Below are 24,522 nucleotides of genomic sequence, written 5' to 3'. Positions count from 1 at the left end.
TCACACTTAGAATATTATTACTCAGGATTATATTTTAAATATTCTCTATATTTTTTCCCAGTTATTTCTCAGTTTTGTTTTCTAAACTTAAATCCTTGACCAATAGGAAACTTACTTTCGGTGAAAGAAGTGAGGTAGGAATTCAGCTTGATGTTTTCCAAATAGCCAATGAATCATCTCAACACCATTAGTGTGTTTCCTTCACAAATGCTTTTGTGTCTATTTCTAGACTATTCCACCTCATTGATCTATTTATCTACACTTGTGGCAGCGTCAGATTTTCCAGGTTACAGCTTTAGGGCCATCCTCCCAAATTTACTATGCTTTTTATTGAGTTTTCTGGCTATTTCCTCATGCTAAGTTTTTTCTTTATGAAAATATCAGTTTATAGGTTTCATAAGAAGCCCTCCTGTTAGTATTTTGATTGGGATTAAATTGTAGTTATGTGTTATTTTAGGAAGCATTATTATTTCCTTAAAATATTAAACATTCCTATAGAAAATATGACATTTACTTCAAGCTTCTTTTCCTTTTCAACAAAGATTTCTTCTTACAGGTTTCCTTTGTGTGTCTAGCACATTTCTGTTTATTTCTAGGTATTTTGTCCTTCTTTTTTTTTTTTTTTTTTTTTCAGCTGAAAGGTCTCACATTTATTACTGAACCAACCTACTGGTATAGAGGCATAGTAACAGAGAAAATCATTCTCTTGATAAGACATGTCTATTGGCCAGGTAGGAAGGATGTTTCCATATTGATAAGATAGGAATATGTGATCTCCATGTGGCTTAAATATGTGTGCCAATTATGTTTGCTATTTCATCATGTGCGATGCTTCCTCACAGACCCAGTTTGGTTCTTCTCCAGTGTCTCCTCTTGGAATTGTACCTGATTTTATTACCAGTTTTCATCCGAATCCACTGGGGAATAGGACGATTCTGCTTTTGTTTCCTGGCCAGGAATCGCTTGATTCTGAAAGTCTTGTGAGAAGACATGGCGATCACAGTCAACCACACGCAACCAGGATGGCGGCGGAAAGGAGAGCTTTTGAGAGAGGGAGAGAGAGAGAGAGAACAAGCAAGGGGAGAGGCAGAGGGAGAGAGAGAGAGTCTTAAGCAGGCTCCATGCCCAGTGCAGAGCCTGACACGGGGCTCCATCTCACAGTTCTGAGATGATGAACTGAGCTGAAATCAAGAGTCAGAAGCTAAATCGAATAGGCCACCCAGATGCCCTGGTATTTTGTCTCTTTAATAGAAATTATGATTGAGATCTCTACTTCTATATTTTTTGGCCATTTAATACTTTGACTCTTCTATATCATTTTTGGAGTCACCACATAATTATATCTAGTTTACAAAGAAGGATGCATAAATGCTTATGCCATAATCTCTGGCATATTTGAAAAAAATCTGTTGTTTTTCCACTTGAAAGAAAATTGGGTCACTCACCACTTTCTAACACTGGATAGTGAGGACCCACTGCTTTTCCTACATAGGCTAATTTTCTTGGGGGGAGGTAAGGGATGCTAGAGTTTATTACATTTTTTCTTTATTCTTGAAATCTGATAACTGCATTGGGATATATCTTAGCGTAGATTGCTCTGTATAATTTTTTTTTCAGCTGCAATAGGCCATTTTAATCTGTATGGATTCTAGATTTCTTTTACTTCAGGAAAATTTCTTCTTAGGTATTTTGAATATTTTTTCTTCTAATTGTTCTGCTCTCATTCTCCTCTAACACCAGTTCTAGAATCCAGCGTCTTTATTTAGTCCATCTTCTACTGACATACCAGTAATTTACTTTCTAATTGCTTTCAACTCATGATTTGTTAATACTTAGGACTTGCATGTTTTTGTTTCAAGTCTGTCCTCCGCGTCTGTGTTTTTCAGTTGGTGTCTATTCTAGGCTTTTGCTATTTTGAACGTGGATTTAATTTCTCTGATGGTTTTGTTTCCTTCAACTTCTCTTCTGAACTGTTCCTACTATCATCAGGAATATACACTCCTTTAATGTCTTACTCTCTTTCACCTCTTTCTTCAACTCTTCTTTCAAGAGCTTATATTTATTTAGTTGATGCCAATGGAAAAGTACTTTTCTGAAATTCTCCCATTTAATGTGATAATTATATTTGGAAATTTGTTCTTCATCTGTATTTCTATTTGATCAGCTGCTGCTTCTCTCCTCCTGCTCCTTCTCTTTTTTCTTCCTCCTCTGGTTATCTAAGTATCCATCTCATGCTGGTTTGTTTCTGATGATCACTCACCACTGAATGAGGGCCAGTCCACCTGGGAGAACTATTTACCAAAGACCAGTGCCGGGGGTGGGCTGGTTGGCAGCTTGAATTCAGGTGCCTTGTCTCACAAAGCCTTCTCAGTATGCTGCCTTCCCTGCCTACGAATACAGCCATTCAGCTTTTGGTGTTGTTCCTTTAGGGTAAGAATAAGATAAGAAAGCTGTACAATAAGCCCTTTGTGTAACAAGTGTTCTCTGTAGTGATTTATCTTAGAGCTGACTTTGATCAAGGGCTGCAAACCCGTTGTCTCTTGTTCTTTTTCCTCTGCCTGCTGTACTTCCAGTCTTCACAGGTGACTCATTTGTGCAGTGCAACCTTCCCTGTTCCTTCTGCCAGACTGGACCATGGGATGGATTTGGGGATGCTCCTGGGGTCCTCTCATACCCATAGGCTTTGAAAATCTGTATCTTCAATTATTGGATGGACCTCTGTGGACCAACTACTTACTGTTTGAGAAATCTATATTCTACACATTACTTGTAAAGGTGTGTGTTTTTCCTGGGAAGTTTTCTTTTTTCTTAAAAGTTTTTCTTTGGGAACTCAGTAACCTTTTATACGTGGCATCTGAGTCTCAGAGTAGAGGACAAAGGTCGCTCATGCTTCCCTTCCTTTTTATACTGGTAGTAATGTTCTGCTTTTCCTTGGGGAAAAAGTTCCTTTCTCAGGACACTTGATTTTGGTGTGATGTCAGTCCTACAAACATCAAGGAACATGGGCATATGACCCGAAGCAAGGAACCCCATGGAAATTGGAATCCAGGTGGCCACCACAAAACAGAAATAGGGCGCTACTGGCCAAGCTTGGAGAGATAGTCTGTAAGTCACTGCTACTGATATACCCAGAGGGGTCTTGCTTCCCATCCCTCCTAAGGCAGGTTGTTTGACTATTTGATCATGCAAACTATTTGTGTCCTTTCAGTTAATTCTCTTTTGTTTATGTACACAAGAGTGGATTTCTGTTGCTTGCTCTCAAGTATTCTAATTAGTACCCTCATGGGGGTTCTGGAATCTTCCCACGGTAAGCTACTGGGAAGGGGCAGAACTGGGGTTTGCATTCAGATTTTTAAAAATATTTTATTTATTTATTCATGAGACACACACACACACACACACACACACACACAGAGGCAGAGATACAGACAGAGGGAGAAGCAGGCTCCATGCAGGGAGCCCGACATGGGACTCGATCCCAGGTCTCCAGGATCACACCCTGGGTGGAAGGCAGCGCTAAACCTCTGAGCCACCCGGGCTGCCCTGCTTTGATATTTTTTAACCTTCAGTGTCATGACCTTTCTTCTATGCAACACATGAGATGAATTAAATACACAGTAATCATATCTTTGGAATCGAATGGGTATAGCCTGAATATTATTTCAGGATAGTTAGGGAGAGTAGAGGAACAAGAATCTGAGTCTCCACTACGGAATAGTCTACACCGTGGGACACTGAGAAAAGCCTCAGTAAAAGCACAGTACCCAAGATGTGAGGCAGGATTAGGATGTAGTTTAAGTAAGAAGAGGATTTGGGGGTCAAAATATGATGTGGGAGAGGGTACGGTGTGGATGGCGGGTGAGGGGACAATGCCATTCTTGGTAGGTGGGTTCCCAAAGCCAAAAACGCATGTGAGAAATAGGCAAAAAGGCAGTTGTCATGAGAGCTCTGAAAAGGGCAGCAGGGGCCCCCGCATTGGCCTGGGGTTCCAGTAGGACTCCTTTTCCACTTGTTCATTGACCAGGAGCAGTAGGATAGCACAGGATTGGGAGTTAGACATGTACCTGGGCTCAAATCACAGTTGCAGAAATTATTATCCACCTCACCTGGCAAGGCCTTTAACCTCTCTATATCTCAGCTTTCTCAACTGCAAATTGGGGATAACTGAATCTTTTTTACAGACTTGTTGAAGCTCTGAAATAAAACATGTTTAAATGCTCTGTCTGACAGATTACAGGAACTCCATAAAAGGTAGATGTACTGTTGGGACACCTTGGGGGCTCAGTTGGTTAAGTGCCTAACTCTTAGTTTCACCTTAGGTCATGATCTCAGGGTCATGGGATCAAGCCCCAAGTCAGCCTCCATGCTCAGCAGGGAGTCTAATTGAGATTCTCTTCCTCTGCCCCTTTCCCTGCTCTCTCTCTCTCCCTCCGTGTCTCTGACTCTCTAAAATAAATAAATCATTTATTTATTTATTTATTTATTTATTCATTCATTCATTCCTTCATTCATGATAGACATAGAGAGAGAGAGAGAGGCAGAGACACAGGCAGAGGGAGAAGCAGGCTCCATGCCGGGAGCCCAACGCGGGACTCGATCCCGGGATTCCAGGATTGCACCCTGGGTCAAAGGCAGGCACTAAACCACTGAGCCACCCAGGGATCCCCAAATAAATCTTTTTTAAAAAAGGTAGTTGTATTGCTATAAGTGATCAAATCGGATGACTATAATAAATCTCCCAGCCTCTCTCCACTCCAGTCCCTCCTCAGCAATCTGCCAGTTTTCCTTCTAAATACGGACTTGGCGGGCCCACAATCCGTCCACACATCTCAGGATGGCCTTCCTAGCCTCACCACCTTTTTGTTCTCAGCCACATGAAACTTCCCTCTATTTCTGTAAGGTACTTTGAAGTTTCCTGGCTCTACCGTGTGATGTTTCCTCTGCCCAAACACCCTTTGCCTGTTCCCACTTGACTCCCTCTGCTCTCCTGTTGGTCCTCTGCTCACTTGTCATCTCCTATCTGAGGCCCTTCTCATCTGCTCAGGCAGAGTCAGGTGTGCTCTCTTGTATCTATAGCACTTTGCACATTTCCTTACTGCAGCAATTTAAAAGACTGAAATATAATAATTAATTTCTTTATTATTTGTGCAGCAGAGTAACTATTACTTATCAGGAACCCCCTCTGTGACTAGAGCTCTGCTTAGGTACTTTTATACACCTCTTATTTATCACCACAATAATTCTATCAGCTGGGTGGCATTCTCTCTACTTTTGAATTCAAGACATGGAGGCTGAGAGGGATCAAATACCCAGGTCAAGCTCACCCAATTAGTGGTGAATTCAGATTCTCTCTCATTCAAATGCCCAGCAACTGAGAAAAATGAAATGAGCAATGGTGCCAAGCAGAGATGTCCCATGCCAAGCAGAAGAAAAAACACCCAACATCTGAGTTAGCCTCCAGATTCAGGTACACGTATGATTTTCACCAGGCTTTTCAAAAATCAATCCCAGCCAAATGCCATCATGCCATTGAGCCATTGCAGGGAAATTGAGAATGCACTTGTTCATGTCCATGCCTGCCCAGATACATTTCTGAGGAAGTGTTAAAAGTCAAATGGGTCTGACATCCCAGCCATCCTCATACCATCCTGCATGGTCCCATATCTACCTGGGCTGTAGGAAACAGTGTCATTTCCTTTATGTTTTCCTACTGGGGCCCATGTATCATCCAAACACCCTCCTGAAGCTGAAATTACTCAGTGAGCAGGGCCAAGCATTTCTTCATTCTCCATCCATTCTCTCACATTTATTTATTGAGCACTTACTGCATGCTGAGCATCACTGGCTGGCCAGCGCCTCTGCTGAATGGGCATGGGAACTTAGCACAGCACTCCTTATGCCTGTAGACTGTAAGGCACAAAATGTAAACAAATGTGCAGGCAAATGTCACCCTTCTCTGAGGCTGGCTTGTCTGGATGTCTAGTGCTGAGATTTCCTTCACTTGAGGGGCCTGATGACATTACTTTGATGACAGTAACATTTGCCAAATTATTTTTATCGCCCGCAACCTCTCACCTGGGGAGTCACCTTATTTGTATTCAGGACTATGTGTAATGAATTCACACAAAGAGGAAGGGCTTCTTGGGTTTACAAAACAAACAGATGAATGGACCCACCAAATGCCCTGCAATTTAGCCAGAGACTGAATCTTTCTTCGCCACAATAACAGAGGTAAACCCTCACTATTAACTGGTACAGCCATAGTCGAAGAGGAGGGGTCTTATCAGAAAAAGATCCTGTCATTCTGATGTGCACGTTAATGGACTTGGATCTGCAAAGTTGAGCCTGGAGTTTATGAGTAGGAGCTGGAGAGAGATGAAAGGCTCCACATCGTAAAGTGAAGAACGTTTTGAATTCTCAAGGTCTGAAAATCAGTTTATTCTTCCTGAAAATTGTTGCTGGAGTTTCCCAGGTGCACTGGGTATCATGAAGTGTATGCAGTGGTATTACACTGCAGGTCAGCTCAGACAGAGGGGATGTTCCAAAACCAGGGCACTGCTTCCTATGCCCAACCTCACAACCACAGCACAGCCCCAGAAAGCACCAGAAACCTCAAAAAGCCTGAGTTCCAGTTTCCTACCAGCTCATGGGGACAAAGACTTCCAATTTAACTTGATTTGGAAGAAATGAGATTTGCCTTGCTGGTCTGCATCTGTATCCTGACCCTTTACATGCATTCCTACATTCCCTCTGTCATTCACTTCATTCAGGAGCCAGCGTGGACTTTCTTGGGTTTGAACTCCTCCTCTGCTATTTTGCTTGTCTTTTGGTCTGAGGAAAAATCATTTAATCTCCCCAAGCCTCAGTTTCCTCAACTATGAAATGAAGATAAGAGCACTGGCCTCATGGTATGATGGACAGGATCAAGTGAGGTAATGCACAGCCAGTGCAGAGTAAGTGCCCAGCTCTGTTGCAATTATAAAAGAATATTTCATAGGCCCAACACCCCTGAGAACTCTGCAGTACCAGGAGGCACTCTGGCTTAGGTCTGGTTCATTTATTCTCTTGAGTTCCTACTGTGCTTCCAAAGGGGGCCTGCCAGAGTTCTCCCTGCACACTCTGGGACTTGTGATGAAATCCCACACACTAGTGCCTGTGACACACCTTTCTTTCATACCTACCCACGTGTTCTCAATGCGTCGGCCTCAGATGAGCTCTGTGCTTTTGTTAACTCAGGATCTTCACTCATGCTGGTCTTTCACTGAGAGCTTGCTTTCTTCCTTCTCTGTCTTAAATTCTCTTCCTTCCTCTATGTGTGGCCAACTTTTATTCATCCTTCTGGTCTCTGCTTAAATATCACCCACCCAGAGAAGACTTTTACACCTCTCAGTCTGTGTTATAGCCTTTTATGAGCTCCTAGAACACCTGAATTTTTCTTCTGCAACAATGCTCATGCTTATATAACTACTTGCATAAATCCGATTTCCTCATTAGATGAAAAATTACATGAAAGCAGGAGCCACACTGGTCTCATTCTTGGCTGGATAATTATACAGTGGCCAGAACATGGTTCACACTTATAAGTATTTGGTGAATGAATGGATGGACATTCTTCTAAAATAGCTTTAATCACTCCCCTCCTTCTGTATGTTGATTAATTTACATATATTTCCTTATTCATATCTTATTTGCATATGACCATTAGGGGCCAGGAGAAAGAGAAAAAGGGATGATGAGTCCTACACTAACTGATGAGATAACTTTGCCTTGTGGATTTAACGTTTGTTACATAAATAATGCACACTTGTAGAAAAGATAAAATATGAGTAAGTAAAGAGAAGAAAATGGAAATCACCAGTAATCTCATAACTATTAATATTTTCTTATTTGTCTTTTCAATCTTTGTCTTTATAAATTTATGAAAATGTAACATCCTCTATATACTGTTTTGCAGCTGATCATTTTGCTTAATATATCATGAATATATTTCAGCATCAAGAAGTATAACCTCCAGCATATTTTTTAATGGCCGCATTTAATGACATTATATAGAATAAAATATTTAACCAATTTCTTATTGGTGTACCCTTAGACTTTGTTTTAAACCATACAGTGGACTGTAGGAAACTGCCTTGTAGCTTAATCTCTGTGCACTTCCATCATTATTCCCTTGAGATGAGTTCCTAGAAATGGAGTGATTAGATCAAAGGGCGCATTTGTTTCAGAACTTTGTAATACGCCTTGTCAAACTGCCCTCAAAAGTTTTAGGTTTGTATATTCCTTCCAGTAAGGTAATGATGGGCATTGAGGAACTCTGATTTTGCCTGTGAGATTGGCTTGGCCAGCCCATCCTTTGAGTCTCTCCAACCAACCAGGTACAGTGTTCAGTTCCTGGCCACTCTTTTTTGCATTGGTTGCTCTCACTCTGTCTCTCAGATTCTGATTATTTTCCAACAGTTTCACACATATTCTGGGATCTACTTCATAAACAAACTCGATGTGCTGATATCTCTCCTACTCAGATACCAAACTCTTGCACTGTCTGGAGAGAAGCCCTACACTCTCATTAGCAAATGGTATTAATTCTCACCTTTCAGTGCATCAGTGAATAGAAATACTTAATATCCAACTTAAGAAAAAGCAATTTTCCTCTTTACAGAAACTGGAAGAAACCTTCCCATAAGAGCAAGGGGTAGTTATATTATATGACCAAGACCTTTTTTTTAAGGCCAGCATTGCAGGAAGCTGCCCCTATGTGTTACAGGTAAATAGTTTCTCTTAAAATGTAGGAAAATCCCTTTGCTCAAGATATAATTTAGCACTTAATTCTGCCAAGTGCCTGTACAAACTAATCCTGACAACAAACCTTAGAAGTCGATATTATGATCTTGTTTTACATCTGAAGAGAATGTTTAGAATGTTTCATTCATTCATCCAATAAATATCTACAAAGTGCCTACCATTGTGTTTGGCGACATGGAAGTTACTGGTGGTCTTAATGAAAGCGCTTTCACTGGATGGAAAACCTGATTGGAATGGGCTCAAGAAGGAACAGGAAGAAATTATTTGGAGATAGTGACCATGCCATAGACTGTTCTTTTACAGAGCGTTGCTGCAAAATGAGTAAAATGAGATTGCAGCACACTGGGGCGGGAATGGTTCAAAGAGAGAGGGAAAGGTTGATGATGCCAGAGACAGAGACATGGCAAGATGGGCTTGGCTAAGTGCAGAATGCTCACCGGCGGTAACGGGAAGATGGGTGTGCTGGAAAGGTCGGAGTCTGGCAGTTCTCTCTTCTGATGCCTTTGTTTCTCTCAGGAAACTAGGAAGCAAGGCTAGTAACTGAGAGGGAAGATGGGAAAGGAGGTCTGTGGAGAGTGGGAGAAGCAGAACATGGGTGGGAAAGTAGATGGGGAAGGTTGCAGGGAGTATGGGCCTGCTGCGGGGTGGCACCGAGGGCCCGGCTCAAGGTGATAATCACACTTAATGAGGCCAGTCAGGAAGATTATGTGTTTTTCTCCAACCACATCCAACTGTACAGGTGCAGGTGAGGAGCAGACAGTGAGGAGTTGTAGCTGCATTTGTGGCTTCACCAAACTAGGATGCCCAAAAGCGAGAGAAGGCGAGGAAATTAAAGATACACGCAGGGTACAGTTACTGAATGACTGGAATCTTGGAGAATCTTGGCTCAGGTATGAGTGAATAAAGGCCTTGGATGTAGTGAGGGATTGACACTAGTGGATGGGTGGGCCAACCATCCCGATGAGGGTCAGCTTGTCTACGGAGGTGATGGAGGCAGGGAATCAGGAGGGCAGAAGACGACAGTCGGAGTGGGATAGTTGAAATCGGAGCATGTAACTCACTTTTTCTCAAGGTCACACAGTACTGTGTTGTAGAGCTGGAGTCAAACCCACGTCTCTCTGTCCCCCGGCAGCTAAGCACACACTGAGGGCACCGTGAGAGACGCATATGCTCGGAGAGGCACTGCTGCTCTTTACAGTATCATTCATGCCAGTGAGGACCCACGACTTTCCACGGACATTTACAGCCACACACAGGACTGTAGTGCAGAAATTCTCCTGCCTTCTCCAACCCCCACCCCCACCCCCTTCCTGCAGAAATAGCAACCAGCTCAGGCAGGCTTGGCTGCTTCCTCGGAGGACATATGTTTGCTGATGAGGGGAAACAGACTAGGCCGGCTAATGGGGAAATGGGGGTCCCTGATGGGCCTGGGCTTTAAATATCACTTTCTGGGGCTGGTGCCTTCGTGGTTTCCTCCGCGAAACCGATCGTTATCTTTGCAGGTCCGCAACTCTCCTGGGGGTGCTTGGTAAGGGTCCCCGCCCTCTTCAGACATTAACCATCCTCTGCTCGCAAAACCGCCACAGGTCTCGTGTGGTGGTGCATGTGGGGCAGAGTTAAATGCGAAACAGACCCCGAGGCCCACTGAAGTCGTGAGGCCGACTGACGACAGCCCAGGAATGCGGAGACCGGGGCCCGTCCCCTGTGACGGCTGACGGTAGGAATGTTAACCCTAAATTTCCTGCCTGGAGTCTGATCACAGCGGGGAGTCATGTTCTCTCTCACTGTGTCTCTCTCTCACACCCACGCACACACACTATGTCTCCCTCTCTCTCTCTCACACACACACTGTCTCACACACTGTCGTTCTCTCACATACACACTGTCTCCTACACGCAGTCTCACGCTGTCTCACATATACACAATGTCTCTCTCTCTCACACACACACACTGCCTCACACACACTGTCCCTCCCTCTCCCTCACAAACACACACACTCTCACATACACTGCCTATCTCAGACACACTGTCTCTCTGTCACGCGCACACTCTTTCTCTCACATACACATAGTCTCACACTGCCTCACACACGATGTCTCTCTCACACACACACACTGTCTCTCTGTCTCTCACACACACTGTCCCTCACACACACACTGTCTCTCTCACACACCCTCTCTCCCACAGTCTCTCACACACACTGTCTCACACACACCCTGTCTCTCTTACACACACTGTCTCATATATTTACAGTCTCTCATACACACACACACATACAGTCTCTCTCTCACACACACCGCCTCACATACACATTCTCTATCTCTCTCATACACACACACATATCATAAACCCTGGAGGAGTGTGTTCAGGCACTTTGATAGCTGTGTCTCTGGAGGCCACATACTATGAATTTTGAAAGTTGTGAGAAAAATATACTCTCTCTAGTCCTCGGAGATTCTAATGACCATTTAGAAGAAGAAGCCATAAGATTTGCTCCTATTTTGAAGTTTGGATGTTTTGGAGTTGTCAATCTCACATTTTGGGTTCCTTGGGCAACCTAGATGAAGGATCGGGTGTCTGTATCGGTCTCCCCAGCAGTCCTCACTGAGGGCTGCAGCTTCTTCCTCAAGGAGATGGAGAAGCTGGGCTTCCACCCAAGAGGGACTTTATGCCTCATGCATTTCAGAGAAAAACATGACTCAACCAGAGACACATAATTTAATACTGGGTTTATCTAGAGAGAGAGAGGCAGAAGGAATAGTGATGATGTGTGTATAAATGTGTGTGTCCGTGTGTGTGTGTCCCTGTGATTCTGATATGTTCTCTTACACAGCCACACATACATATGCACACACCTATACACGTATACAGTGGCACCTCATCTTCTATACCCACTTGAGAACTGCTGTTCTACGTGTTTCCCATGGTCCTTTTCTAAATGCGTACGCTCTTCTTAAGTAATTATCCAAAATAATAATCAACAATGTCATCAATGTGGATTGACTTTCTAGGGTTCCTACTGAGTAATTGAATCTGAGTGTAATTACATGTATTTAATAATTTTCTGTACTTTCTAGTTTAAATCCACTAAAATCACATTAGGGGAAGATTCCCCAAAGAGAAAATCAATTTGACAAAAACCTTCATAAGCCGGGAATCAATATCCAACATTATGGCTACTCTGGACTTGAGTGGAATTATGTCCAACCCGGTTTATCACCATTAAAAGTCTGCTCCTGGCTCAGGAAAACATCCTGGACCTAAATAAAATATTTTCCTTATGTTCAAGGAATTAACTGTATCCTAACTCATTTTTATCTTTCTATCTATCTTATCATTTCTAGAATGTTCTTTTATCAGCCCTATCCCAGTTCTAATTGATGAACTGAGGCTAAGAAGAGGGGAAAAGGGAGGAAAGAAGGGAGAGAGGGAGGAATCAAAAGGTAAATAGAATATACAGTTGATGAGCACTTAATATGACTCAACAAACACCTACTATGTAGGGGCAGATTCTGTTCAAGTGCTGTTGATGTTGCCCCTTCCATTTAGGAGGTGACAGTTTCCATTAAGTAACTGATTGCCACCAGCAGTCATACCAGCAGGACTGGATCAATTAGTGATTGGAACTCAATGTAAATAATTACATAATTTATAATTTTGTGCTGTTCTAGTTCAAAGTCACCATAAACAAATCATGACACTTGGACATTACCAGGATTCTCACCAAAGGAAACAGCAATATGACTAAAGCATTCACGTGCGCCAGGCTCGTGCTTGAGTCACATCCAATTCTTCTATGACTCACCGCTGTGAACAGGAAAAACATGAATTTGGCCTACTCACATCTGGATTCTGATCATGGGATAACTACAGAAAGTGCTTCAATGCCCTTGCTTCGGAATAAATATACACTGAGAGGACCAAAGCGGACCAAAGCTCATGTCACCTTCAAAAGATACTCTAGCCTGGTATCCTCACAACTCCCTTGCTTTGAGTGGTTCAATTTATCCCACCTTTACCCAGGGGCTCAGAATGTGCAGCAGAAGTGAAGGCCAATTTGGGGAACTTTTGAAGTTGGTTCAAAGAATGAGCAGCTCTCACAAAGGAGAGAAAGTTTGTGCTCCTGGTCAGCTAATACCAAGTACCTCCTCTATTCCCTGCTGTTCCCATCTCTTTGTTTTAGTCACAAAAGCATGGTGTGGCTGAGGCAACTGGTGTCCTGGACCTATCCTCTCGTTGGCCTCAGATTTCAGTGTCTGGGGTACTAATGTCCAACTTTTGGCCTCTGCCTCTCTTTGCCTGGGGGTTTTCTCTGACCTTCAGGAATGATCTGTCCATTGGAATGGCATTGTGGAAATATTGAGGATTCGCTGCTTCTGGGAGCAACCATCAATAAATAACTGATAGGAAGAACTGCTCTCTTATGTCTGGGTTTTGGTAACTCTGAGGCTCATACTTTACACTGCCTTCTAGAATTCCCCAGTAGGATTAAGCTCCAGTTGACCACAACAGTCACTTAACTGATAACACATTATTTATTGGTTGGCTTCTCTTCTCCGACACACTTCCCCTTATCCTGCCAGTTTTTCCTGGGATCACCTCCCAAATAAATTACACTTGAATCTCAAGATCTACTTCTGAAGGAACCCAGACCAGCCATATTTTCTCATCATAGTTTTTCTCACCTTGGTGGAACCAGAAGCTTAAATTATTGAAATTGTCTTGATCTTTGATTATAAACTAGTGTTGAAAATCCAAACGGCCACAGAGACAAGGCAAGTTACATAAATAGGAGAAGTGAGCTGGGTAGAGATTTTGCTAACCAGATGGGACGTGTGCTGTCTCGAAGAGCAGCTGCAGCTCAACCCCGACAATTGTTGCCATGTGGAAAAGCAGGCCCAATGCAGCCACATCAAGTTTTTCATGAGAATACAGAAATCCAGATTTTTGTGTAGAATCTCTTAATATGTAAATGTTGGCCACAAATTTCAGATGCTTTTATAACATTGAATTGGCCAAATAAAACACATCTGTGAGCCATATTTGGCCCAGGGTCCACTAGTTTGCAATCCCGGTTACAGAAATACAGGCCTTAGCTAGAAATTCATAGCTGACACTTAAGGTAACAAGAGTTGCTGCTCTTAAAATGAATTTTCAAGCTATTGTCACATTTCTTGAACGGGTCTTGTTCTCACCCCATCCCTGAGTGGTTGTAGCCAACATTGCATATCTGCTCAAAAAACAAAAGAGACCCAAGTGGAACGCTAATCATGGACTTGGCATCAAACTGTGGTCTGGCTTCATATGATGTTCTTAGAGCCAACTGGAAAGGAAAACACCACCCAAATCCGTCACGACGTGTGCTATCACAGTGGGTTTAAATTGGGTGGAAATGTTGTGAGTTTAATAAAATGGAACTGCTGAGATGTACATATATATCTGAGTTTAGCTGATAGCTCTTTCAAGGGCATTGTGATGTCAAATGTGTTTGGCAGTTTCAATTCTCTTAGCACCCACATTTGCACAGTTCTTAAGACAGGGGGTGATTGGAAGCATGTGTGTTAACGGTAACCACGCATAATGTGTGGAATTAAGGAGAATGTGGAGGTTTTACTCTGACTTTCATGGTCCTAAGCTAAGCCAACCCTTTCCAGTTGTGTGGGAGGAGAAGAATAAAGGGTTACATCATTTTCCTTCTTGTTCTTCTGTTTTTTAATTTTAGGAAACAACTTGAGGCTTTTAGTCTACCTTTTCTCTTTGGCATTTAGGAACCAAAATGCACAAATAAAAGGAGTTTGGACTCTGGCATAATCATCTCCTCCAGTAAGAAAAATCACTATCAAGTGGTGCCTTTAGTTCTGTGTATGGACCATTCACACATTGGTTTTGATAACTGCAGTATGGTTGTATAAGATGCTAATGTAAGAAGAAGCTGAGTGAAAGATTTGTGGGAACTTTGTGAATTATGTTCCCACATCTTCTTAAATCTAAAACTATCTCAAAATTAAAAAGCTTATTTTTTAAGACTGTTATACACATGATTCTAGGGGCACAAAAGGACTAAACCAGGTAAGCAGAACTTAGAGAATCCTGCATTGGTAGGCTTTTGAAGGGGGAGGATCTTGGCACGCTGACATAATACAGAGAGGTGTATTTTACTTCTATTTTATAGATAGAAACGGAAGTTCAAAGAACCTTACTTGCCAAAGGTTATCCAGCTAGTGAGCCCATGATAACAAAGATAGGTGATTGATATTTCCTGCTATGAACATCTTCTGGAGCTAAAATGTTTTATGATGGTGATTCCAGGCAAAGGGAAAAATAAAACAGTAAAGGTGACAGATATAAAAGGCTAGATATAGGTAGTAAAAGTAAATATAAGAATGTTTTGAATAATCAAAATGATATCCCAAATCAGTAGGTGAAGGATTACTTCTTCAATAGTGTTAAGACAACTGAATTTCCATTTTGAAAAAAAAAAAAAACTTTTAAAAAGATTTTATTCATCCATGAGAAACACAGATAGAGGCAGAGATACAGGCAGAGGGAGATGCAGATTCCTTGCGGGGAGCCTGATATGGGACTCAATCCCAGGACCCCGGGATCACAATCTGAGTTGAAGGCAGACACTCAACCACCCAGGTGGCACCCAGCCACCCAGGTGCCCCTAAAAAAAAATTAATATGGAGCCCAGTATCTCCTACCCTCTCCCAATTTACAGAGAAATTGAGCTGAGAGTGAAAAATGAAACTGTAAATGGGCTAGAAGAAAATAAAGTGACTTTTACTATATAATCTTGATGTGTACAATGTTTTCTAAGAAAGGTAGAACCCATAAAAGAAAAGACTGATGGATTTCCTTAAATTTGAAGCAAATACACTTTTATGTCTCAGAAACTACCCACAGTGTAAAAAACCCCACAATTGTCCCTTTGTAGCTACATCCATTTCCCTTCTGCCCCCACCCCCTCCATCACACCTGGCAAGTACTAGTTTGTTCTGCTTACTATAATTTCATCATTTCATGAATATTATATACATGAATCATACAGTAATTTTTTCTATGCTTTGGTTTTTAACCTAACACTGTATTTGAAGTGAATTTCTTGTGGACAACACGTAGTTGGGTGCTTTTAATCCACTCTACCAATCTTTCTTTTTTAATTGGTATATTTGGACCATTTTTATTCAATATAAATATTGATACATAATGTCTTAAATCTGATATTATACGTATATTTTGTTTGTTTTCTTGCTTTCTGACTGTTCTGTTTTTGTTTCTCTATTTTATTTTCCTGTCTTCCTGAGGGTTACTTGGACATTTTTTTGAATTTGATTTTCATTTATAAATAGTGTTTTTCTAGTTATTTCTTACAGATCTTTTTTTAGTGGTACTATCATCACTACATTATATACACAACTGGTCAGAATTTACTAGTGTCATCATTTTACCAGTTGAGTGTAAAATAGAAGACTTTCTTTCCTTTATGTCCCATTATCCTCCCTCATTCATAATATAAATAACTTGTACATCTAGAACCACATCAGTCAGTGTTATAATTCTGTTTCCATATTAAACATAATTTAGAAAACTCAAGAGGAGAGGTAAAGTCTGTTGTATTTACTCATGTCTTTTCTTACCATGATTTTTGTTTTTTTCCTAATATTTCAGAATTCTTTCTTTTATTGTTTCCTTTCTGTTTACAAAATCTTCCTTAACTATCCTCTTAGGGTATATCTACTGGCAACAAGTTCTTTGTTTTCTTTCATCTAAGAATCTTTTCATTCTTTCTTATAAATTCTAGTATAATAAACATACAGTGCTATATTAGTTTGAGGTGTATAGTATATGGATTCAACCATTCTATACATTACTCAGTGCTCATCACAATAGGTGTGCTTTTAATTTTCTTCACCTATCTTACCCCCTCCCACCTACTTCCCTTCTGACAACCACCAGTTTGTTGTCAATATTTAAGAGTGTTTGTCTCTATTTTATCTTTGTTCATTAGATTTGCTTGTTAAATTCTACATATAAGTGAAATCATAAAGTATTTATCTTTCTCTGACTTATTTCACTTAGCATTATACTCTGTAGATCCAGCCATGTTGTTGCAAATGGAAATATTTCATTCCTTTATATAGCTGAGTAATATTCCATTGTGTGTGTGTGTATGTGTGTGTACACATACCACATCTTCTTTATCCATTTATCTATCAATGGACACTCACACTGCTTCCATAATTTGGCTATTGTAAATAATGCTGCAATAAACATAGAGGTGCTTATATCTTTGCAAATTAGTATTTTCATATTCTTTGGGTAAATACCTCATAGTGGAATTACTGGATCATATGATAATTCTATTTTTAAATTATGAGCAACCTACATACTGTCTTCCACAGTGGCTGTACCAGTTTGCATTCTCACCAACAGTACACAAGTTTCCTTTTCCTTGGCATCTTTGCCAACACTTGTTTCTTGTGTTTTGATTTTAGCCATTCTGACAGGTGTGAGGAGGTATCTCATTGTGATTTTGATTTGCATTTCCCTGATGGATGATGAGTGATGTTGAGCATCTTTTCACATGTATGTTGGCCATCTACATGTCTTCTTTGGAAAAATGTCTGTTCATGTCTTCTGCTCATTTTTGATTGGATTATTTTGGGACATTTGGTGTTGAGTTGTAAGTTTTTTGTATATTTTGGATACTGACCCCCTACTGGATATATCCTTTGTAAATATCTTCTCCTTGAATTCAGCTGGTTGTCTTTTTTTATTATTTCCTTTTTTTATTGTGCAAAAGCTTTTCATTTTGATGTAGTCCCAATAGTTAATTTTTGCTTTTGTTTCCCTTGTCTGAGGAAACATAACTAGAAAAATGTTGCTATGAAAACATCAGAGATATTACTGTCTGTGCTCTTTTCTAGGCTTTTTATGGTTTCAAGTCTTATATTTGGGTCTTTAACCCATTTTGAGTTTATTTTTTAATGCTTTATTTAAATTCAATTTAATTAACATATACTGTATTATTAGTTTCAGAGGTAGAATTCAGTGATTCATTGGTTGCATACAATACCCAGTGCTCATTACTTCCAGTTCCCTCCTTAATATAATGCCCTTTACTCAGTTACCCCATACCCCCACCCATCTCCCCTCCAGCAACCTTCAATTTGTTCCCTAATAGTTAAGAATACCTGTGGTTTGCCTCCCTCTCTGTTTTCCTCTTATTTTATTTTTCCTTCCCTTCCCCTATGTTATCTGTTTTGTTTCTTAAATTCCATGCATGAGTTTATTTTTATGTACAGTGTTAGAAAGTGGTCCACTTTCATTGTTTTACATGCAATTTTCCAGTTTTATGAACACTATTTTTTGAAAATATTGTCTTTTCCCCATTGCATATTCTTGGCTCATTTGTCATAGATTAATTGACCATAATAACATGGGTTTATTTCTGGGCTCTCTATTCTGTTCTATTGATCTATGTGTCTCTTTTTGTGTGAGTACCATACTGTTTTGATTACTACAGCTTTGGAGTTTGTCTTTAAATCTGAAACACTATACTACTGTGATACCTCCATTTTTGTCCTTTTTTTTTTCAAGACTGCTTTGACTATTTAGAGACTCTTGTGGTTCCTCATACAAATTTTAGAATTATTTGTTCTAGTTCAATGAAAAGTGCTGTTGGTATTTTGATAGGGGTTGCATTAAATGCAGATCAAGCTGGGTAGTATAGACATTTTAATAATATTGATTCTCCCAATCCATGAGCATAGAATATTTTTTCATTTGTTCATATTATCTTCAAATTCTTTCATCAGTGTTTTATAAGAGCACAAATCTTTCACCTTCTCAGTTAAATTTATTCCTAGGTATTTTATTATTTTTTGGTGCAATTGTAAATGGGCTTGTTTTCTTAATTTCTCATTCTACCATTTCATTATTGGTGCATAGAAACACAACAGATTTCTGTACATTGATTTTGTATCCTGTGACTTGACTAAATTTATTTACCAGTTCTAGTAGTCTTTCAGTGGAGTCTTTAGGGTTTTCTATATAGAGTATAATATCATCTGCAAATAGTGAGAGTTTTACTTCTTCTTTACCAATTTGGACACCTTTTATTTTTGTTGTCTGATTGCTGTGGCTAGGACTTTCAGTACTATGTTGAATAAAAGTGGTGAGAGTAGACATCTTAGCCTTATTCCTGATCTTAGGGGAAGAGTTCTAAGTTTTCACCATTGAGTATGATGTTAGCTGTAGGTTTTTTTCTATATACCCTTATTATGTTGAGGTATATCCCCCTAAGCCTACTTTGTTGAGGTTTTTTTTTTAAGGTTTTATTTATTTATTCATGAGAGACACAGAAAGAGAGAGGCAGAATCACAGGCAGAGGGAGTAGCAGGCTCCATGCAGGGAGCCTGACGTGGGACTCAATCCTGGGACTCCAGGATCACGCCCTGGGCCAAAGGCAGGTGCTAAACTGCTGAGCCACCCAGGGAGCCCTGTGAAGGGTTTTTTATCATGAATAAATGTTGTACTTTTTGAAATGCTTGCTCTAAATCCATTGAGATGATCATACGGTTTTAATCCTTTTTCTTGTTGCTATGATGTATTACATTGATTGATTGTGAATTTCGAACCACACTTGCATCCCAGGAAAAAATACCACTTGATAGTGGTGAATGATTTTTTAAATGTATTGTTGGATTTGGTTTGCTAGTATTTTGTTGAGGATTTTTGCAACTCTGTGCACCAGAGATATTGGCCTGTAGTTCTCTTTTTTTTGGTTTTGTTGTCTTTCTCTGGTTTCGGTATCAGAGTAATATTGGCCTCATAGAATGAATTTGGAAGCTTTCCTTTCTCTCCTATTTTTTTGGAATAGTTTGAGAGAATGTATTAACTCTTCTTTAAATATTTGGAAGAGTTCACCTATGAAGCCATCTGGTCTGGGATTCTTGTTTGTTGGGAGTTTTTTGATTAGTGATTCAATTTCATTGCTAGTGATCAGTCTGTTCAAATTTTCTATTTTTTTCCTGATTCAGTTTTATAAGTTTATTTATTTCTAATAATTTATACATTTCTTCTAGTTGTCCACTTTGTTGGCATATAATTTTTCATAATATTCCCTTTAATCCTTTGTATTTCTATGTTATCCTTTTTCTTTTTTAAAAAATTTTATTTATTTATTCATGAGAGAGAGAAAGAGAGAGAGAGAGGCAGAGACACAGAGGGAGAAGCAGGCTCCATGTAGGGAGCCCAACCTGGGACTCGATCCCGGGTCTCCAGGGTCATGCCCTGGGCTGAAGACAGGCGCTAAACTGCCGGGCCACCGGGGCTGCCCTGTTATCCTTTTTCATTTCTGATTTTGTTTATTTGAATTCTCTCTCTCATTTTTATTTTATTTTTTTAATTAATCTGGCTAAAAGTTTATCAACTCTGTTGGTCTTTTCAAAGAATCAGCTCCTGGTTATGTTTATCTGTTCTTTTCTTTTTCTTTTTTTATTTTCTATTTCACTTATTTCTGCTCTAATATTTATTATTTCTTCCCTTCTACTGGCTTTCAGCTTTGTTTGATCTTCTTTTTCTAGCACCTTGAGGTATAAGGTTAGGACTTTTCTTGCTTCTTGAAGTAGTCCTGTATTGCTATAATCTTGCTTCTTAGAGCAGCTTTTTCTGGATTCCAAAGATTTGGGGCCATCGTGTTTCCATTTTCATTTGTCTCTATGTATTTTATGATTTTCTCCTTCACGTCTCGGTTCATTCATTCAGTGTTTAGTAGCATGTTGTTTAACCTCCATATATTTGTGTTCTTTCAAGATTTTTTTTTGTGTGTGTGTGTGGTTGATTTCTAGTTTCATAGCATTGTGGTCATCAAAATGCATGCTATGACTTCAATCCTCAATCTTTTTGATCTTTGTGAAATATTCTGAAGAATGTTCTATGTGCATTTGAAAAGAATGTGTATTCTGTTTTTGGATGGAATGTTCTGAATATATCTGTTTAGATACATCTGGTCCAATGTGTCATTAAAAACCACTGTTTCCTTGTTGACTTTCTGTTTGGATAATCTGTCCATTGATATAAGTGGGGAGTTAAAGTCCCCTACTATTATTGTATACTATCAATTTCTTCCTTTATATTTATTAATAGCTGCTTTATATATCTGGGTGCTCCATGTTGGGTGCAATATTACTTACAGTTCCTATATCTTCTTTCTGAATTATCTTCCTTTATGACTATGTAGTGTCCTTCTTTGTCTCTAGTTACAGTCTCTGTTTTAAAGTCTATTTTGTCTAAGTATTGCTACCCCAGCTTTCTTTTCACTTCCATTGGTCTGATAAATGTTTTCTATCCCTTCAGTTTTAATCTGCATTTGTATTTAGGTCGGAATGAGTCTCTTGTAGGCAGCATATAGATGAGTCTTGCTTTTTCATCCATTCAGTCATCCTATGTCTTTTGATTGGACTGTTCAGTTCATTTATATTCAATATTGATAGGTGTGTACTTGCCATTTTGTTAATTGGTTTATTGTGGTTTTGTTCTTCCCTGTTCCTTTCTTTTCTTGCTATCTTTTCTTGTGGTTTGATGGCTTTAATGATACGCTTGGATTTCTTTGTCTTTATTTTTTTGTGTATATATTACAGGTTTTTTATTTGTGGCTACCATTAGGTTTATATATAAAATCTAATGCATATAGCAGTCTATATTAAGTTGATGGTCACTTAAGTCTGAACTCATTCTAAAAGCACTAAATTTTTACCCCTCCCTCCACACACACATTTTAGGAATAGAGTGTCATCTTTACATCCTTTATTTTGTGAATCCCTTGACTGATTTTTATAGATGTACTTGATTTACTGCCTTTGTACTTTAATGTTCATACGGGTTTTGTAAGTGATTAATCTACTATGTTTATTGTGTTTATATGTGCCTGTGAAATTTTTTTCCTTTTCCTACTTTTCTTAATCCTACTTATGGTCTTTCCTTTCTACTCAAAGAATCCCCTTTAGCGTTTCATATAAGGCTTATTTAGTGATGATGAACTCCTTTAACTTTTGTTTGTCTGGGAAACTCTTTATCTCTCCTTTTATTTTGAATGAATGATAGCCTTGCTGGATAGAGTATTTTTTTAGTATATATTTTGATTATTTTTTGATAGAGCAGGTTTTCTTCATTTCAGCACTTCAAATATATCCTGCCACTTTCTTTTTTGCCTGCTAAGTTTCTGCTGAAAAATTCACTGATATCCTTATGGGGTTTCCCTTGTATATAACTGTTTTCCATTCTCTTGCTGCTTTTAAAATCCTCTCTTTATCACTATTTTTTGCATTTCAATTATATGTCTTGGTATGGACCTCCTTGGGTTGATTTTGTTGCAGGCTCTCTGTGCCTCCTGGATCTAGATTTCTGTTTCCTTCCCCCGATTCAGGAAGTTTTAAGCTATTATTTCTTCATTTCTTCTCCCTTCCCCTCTATTCCCTTTCACTATTATTTATATTCCCCAAATGAATGAGACCATATAATGTTTGTCCTTCTCTGATTGACTTATTTCACTCAGCATAATACCCTCCAGTTACATCCACATCGAAGCAAATGATGAGTATTTGTTATTTCTAATGGCTGAGTAATATTCCATTGTATACATAAACCACATCTTCTTTATCCATTCATCTTTCGATGGACACCGAGGCTCCTTCCACAGTTTGGCTATCGTGGCCATTGCTGCTATAAACATCGGGGTGCAGGTGTCCCGGCGTTTCATTGCATCTGTATCTTTGGGGTAAATCCCCAGCAGTGCAATTGCTGGGTCGTAGGGCAGGTCTATTTTTAACTCTTTGAGGAACCTCCACACAGTTTTCCAGAGTGGCTGCACCAGTTCACATTCCCACCAACAGTGCAAGAGGGTTCCCTTTACTCCGCATCCTCTCCAACATTTGTGGTTTCCTACCTTGTTGATTTTCCCCATTCTCACTGGTGTGAGGTGGTATCTCATTGTGGTTTTGATTTGTATTTCCCTGATGGCAAGCGATGTGGAGCATTTTCTCATGTGCTTGTTGGCCATGTCTATGTCTTCCTCTGTGAGATTTCTGTTCATGTCTTTTGCCCATTTCATGATTGGATTGTTTGTTTCTTTGCTGTTGAGCTTAATAAGTTCTTTATAGATCTTGGAAACTAGCCCTTTATCTGATACGTCATTTGCAAATATCTTCTCCTAGTCTGTAGGTTGTCTTTAGTTTTGTTGACTGAATCCTTTGCTGTGCAAAAGCTTCTTATCTTGATGAAGTCCCAATAGTTCATTTTTGCTTTTGTTTCTTTTGCCTTCGTGGATGTATCTTGCAAGAAGTTACTGCGGCCGAGCTCAAAAAGGGTGTTGTCTGTGTTCTCCTCTAGGATTTTGATGAAATCTTGTCTCACATTTAGATCTTTCATCCATTTTGAGTTTATCTTTGTGTATGGTGCAAGAGAGTGGTCTAGTTTCATTCTTCTGCATGTGGATGTCCAATTTTCCCAGCACCATTTATTGAAGAGACTGTCTTTCTTCCTTTCAGTGTATAGTCTTTCCTTTTTTGTCGAATATTAGTTGACCATAAAGTTGAGGGTCCATTTCTGGATTCTCTATTCTGTTCCATTGATATCAGATACATTTCTTATCACCACTTTGTTTAGCTCTTCTGCTCTGATTTTGTCCTATTCTTTCATCCAGGACATATTCCTCTGTCTCCTCATTTTGTCTGGCTTTCTGTTTGTGTTAGGAAAGTTCAACTACATCTCTTGCTCTTTAAAATACTGGCCATATGAAGAAGAGGTCCTGTAGTGCCCTGTTCATAAGAATCTGGCGCTTCAGGGGTTTCTCCTATGTGTTGCATGCACCCTATGCTGTGGTTGAGATGTGTTTGCATTCAGTCCAGTCATCTGCAATAGCTCTTTTTGCTTATTGTGGGCAGAGTTGGTGCTGTTAAGAGGGCAGTCTGGGATCACCTTGGGTTTGAGTTGGGTCAGACTAGATATTTACCAGAACTGCAATTGCACCAGACTGCAGGATGCTTTCCCTGTGTTGCCCCCTGAGAAGCTCTCATTGGTGTATGGGGCTTATAGTCAGACCCAAGCACTGTCCCCAGTCCACCACTGGGGCTGCAAACAGACTGGTGTGTGTGCTTATCTTCCCCTCTCTCCAGGGCAGGAGCCACTTTGGAGTGGTGCTGGCCACTGGGAGCTGTTTGCACAATGTCATCCTTTGATGGACTCTGGTGGAGTGAGGTGGATTGGGTGGTATGGATCTGCAGGAGAGTGAAGGGGTGGGGTACACTGTTAGTGAAACTAGCTGGCAAGTGTTTGTGCTGGTTTCTATCATTTCCTGCGGGTGTCTAAGTATCTAAGCTGGGAGATGGAGGAGAAAAATGGCACTAGCCAGCTCTTTTCTTCTTTGAGAAGTTTCATAAATATCCCTGTCCCTCTGTACAAGTTCTTACAGTAAATATATCTCCTTCCTGTAAACCCCAGAGATTAGTTGTTTCCATGCTAATTCTCAGTGGATGCTGTTTGTTGTGCTGTCTCTTTAAGGGTGGGGACTTGGTTTCTTACTGCCCTCCAGCTCTCCCAGAGCTGAGCCTGATGATTTTTAAAGTTTCAGTGTTAAGCCCCTCTAACTGTCAAAATTCATAAAGTTAAGCCCCTCTAGTTTTCAAAGCTGAATGTTATGGGGATACATCTTCCCAG

The 24,522-nt window shown here is 40.0% G+C and overlaps 1 protein-coding gene across 1 annotated transcript; it reads right to left on the bottom strand.

The window, feature by feature from the left end:
• Window positions 1-579: 579 nt before the first annotated feature.
• On the bottom strand, window positions 580-1,040 carry LOC140630931 (large ribosomal subunit protein eL39-like). Its single transcript, XM_072821917.1, has one exon. It carries the CDS (start codon window positions 990-992, stop codon window positions 837-839), a length of 156 nt encoding a protein of 51 aa, XP_072678018.1. The 5' UTR covers window positions 993-1,040; the 3' UTR covers window positions 580-836.
• Window positions 1,041-24,522: the final 23,482 nt, after the last annotated feature.

Source organism: Canis lupus, chromosome 3 (assembly GCF_048164855.1).
Source record: "Canis lupus baileyi chromosome 3, mCanLup2.hap1, whole genome shotgun sequence".
Classification (NCBI taxonomy): domain Eukaryota; kingdom Metazoa; phylum Chordata; class Mammalia; order Carnivora; family Canidae; genus Canis; species Canis lupus.
The sequence above is the reverse complement of the archived record's forward strand: the minus strand, read 5'-3'. Positions and strand labels throughout refer to the sequence as shown.

Bases quoted from the DNA above. Each gene is read 5' to 3' on its own strand.
- LOC140630931 (XM_072821917.1), bottom strand. From the start codon at position 992: ATGTCTTCTCACAAGACTTTCAGAATCAAGCGATTCCTGGCCAGGAAA.